The sequence below is a fragment of the Apaloderma vittatum genome, unplaced genomic scaffold, assembly GCF_000703405.1.
Source record: "Apaloderma vittatum isolate BGI_N311 unplaced genomic scaffold, ASM70340v1 scaffold44170, whole genome shotgun sequence".
Taxonomy (NCBI): domain Eukaryota; kingdom Metazoa; phylum Chordata; class Aves; order Trogoniformes; family Trogonidae; genus Apaloderma; species Apaloderma vittatum.
The window spans coordinates 1-1,594 of record NW_009694700.1 but is presented as its reverse complement, the minus strand read 5'-3'; the positions used below and the strand labels follow the sequence as shown (position 1 = coordinate 1,594).

General features: G+C 44.0%; 1 protein-coding gene across 1 annotated transcript; it reads right to left on the bottom strand.

Annotated features, from left to right (window-relative positions):
* Nucleotides 1–758: 758 nt before the first annotated feature.
* Nucleotides 759–1,215, bottom strand: LOC104269018 (histone H2B 8). The gene has a single exon (XM_009868443.1). It carries the CDS (start codon nucleotides 1,213–1,215, stop codon nucleotides 835–837), a length of 381 nt encoding a protein of 126 aa, XP_009866745.1. The 3' UTR covers nucleotides 759–834.
* Between the last annotated feature and the right edge of the window lie 379 nt (nucleotides 1,216–1,594).

The following is a 1,594-nucleotide window of genomic DNA, read 5'->3' as shown; positions in this document are numbered from 1 at the left end:
CTCTTGCAAAAGGCTTTTTCGAGAAAACAGCTTTCCCTGTACAAACTGTGCTACCTGAAGTTAGATAAAGAGCTCTGGTTCGCCCTTTTTTTTTTTCCCCTAAACCATGCCGTATTTTTTACACGTATTTTCCTGTGACGTTGTCACTTGGGAGCTATAAGGAACCTTTTTATTTTGCTATACTTACCGTCTATCAGAGAAAAAAAAAAGCTGTTAATTTCACATGAAACGTCGGAGACTAAGGAAATTTGAATTGTGCTTTAAACCATTTCATTTTCCCTGTAGATGGTGTGATAAATTCAACAATGTCTTGTAAGTACCACACAATACACAGATAAATCCCTATCGAGCACTTTCAGTAAACAAGCCGTTCTGGCTTGCGGCCAAGACTTTTGGAAATAACAGCTAATGTTTAAAGGGGACAACATTTTATTAGAAAAGGTAAAAACCAGTATTAGAATGTTATTGTTAAAAAGAGAACTCCTCCCACCGTGATTATTTCTCTGTAGCTACTAAAAAACTAGAGCTGACATAATTACTCTAAAATGAGAAAGGAAAACTTTAATAGCTTTAAACTTAGATTAGGAGCTTAACATTCTTTTTATAGACCTACCCGATGAAACGTCGGGGTAGAGCACACACGACACGACCTGAAACATTCTCAGTATTGTAACATATTTTCTCTAACAAACTGTACATCCTGGACTGGAAACTAAAACAGTGCTAAATACAAGTACCACTCACCAAACGGAATCAGTGTTAACGACTCTTTTACTGAATGTGTGGGTGGCTCTTAAAAGAGCCTTTGGTTTAGATGATCTTTCAGACAGAAATTTACTTGGAGCTGGTGTACTTGGTGACAGCCTTGGTGCCCTCGGACACGGCGTGCTTGGCCAGCTCGCCGGGCAGCAGGAGCCGCACGGCCGTCTGGATCTCCCGCGAGGTGATGGTCGAGCGCTTGTTGTAGTGCGCCAGGCGCGACGCCTCGCCGGCGATGCGCTCGAAGATGTCGTTGACGAACGAGTTCATGATGCCCATGGCCTTGGACGAGATGCCCGTGTCGGGGTGCACCTGCTTCAGCACCTTGTACACGTAGATCGAGTAGCTCTCCTTCCTAGTCTTTCTGCGTTTCTTGTCACCTTTCTTCTGCGTCTTGGTGACGGCTTTCTTAGAGCCCTTCTTAGGAGCAGGAGCTGATTTAGCTGGTTCCGGCATTTTACAAGTCTGCCACTACCTGTCTACTGCAGGAACGACGTAAGTACAATAGCAGAGACACCCGTATTTATAGGGACCGTATGCAAATGAGATGACTCAAGGCTGCTCTTGGCTATTGGACAATCGGTGTTCGTGATGTCAAACTTTCTCTTGGCTTCCATTGGTTTCTACGCCATCTCTGTTCCCATTGGTTTACTCTAGAATCTCATTCTCCGCCAATCAGAAGTCCAGTCAAACCCCAGCAGGAAGGGATAAAAAGGCAGGGTGGTAGCTCTGGCTGCATTGGTTTCGTTTTCGCAGGCGTTTTGGTGTTGCTGGCGAAGTTTTTTTTTCGTTTTAGCTTTTTTAAAGAAAAAGAAGCCTTTTGCTCAGGCAATGT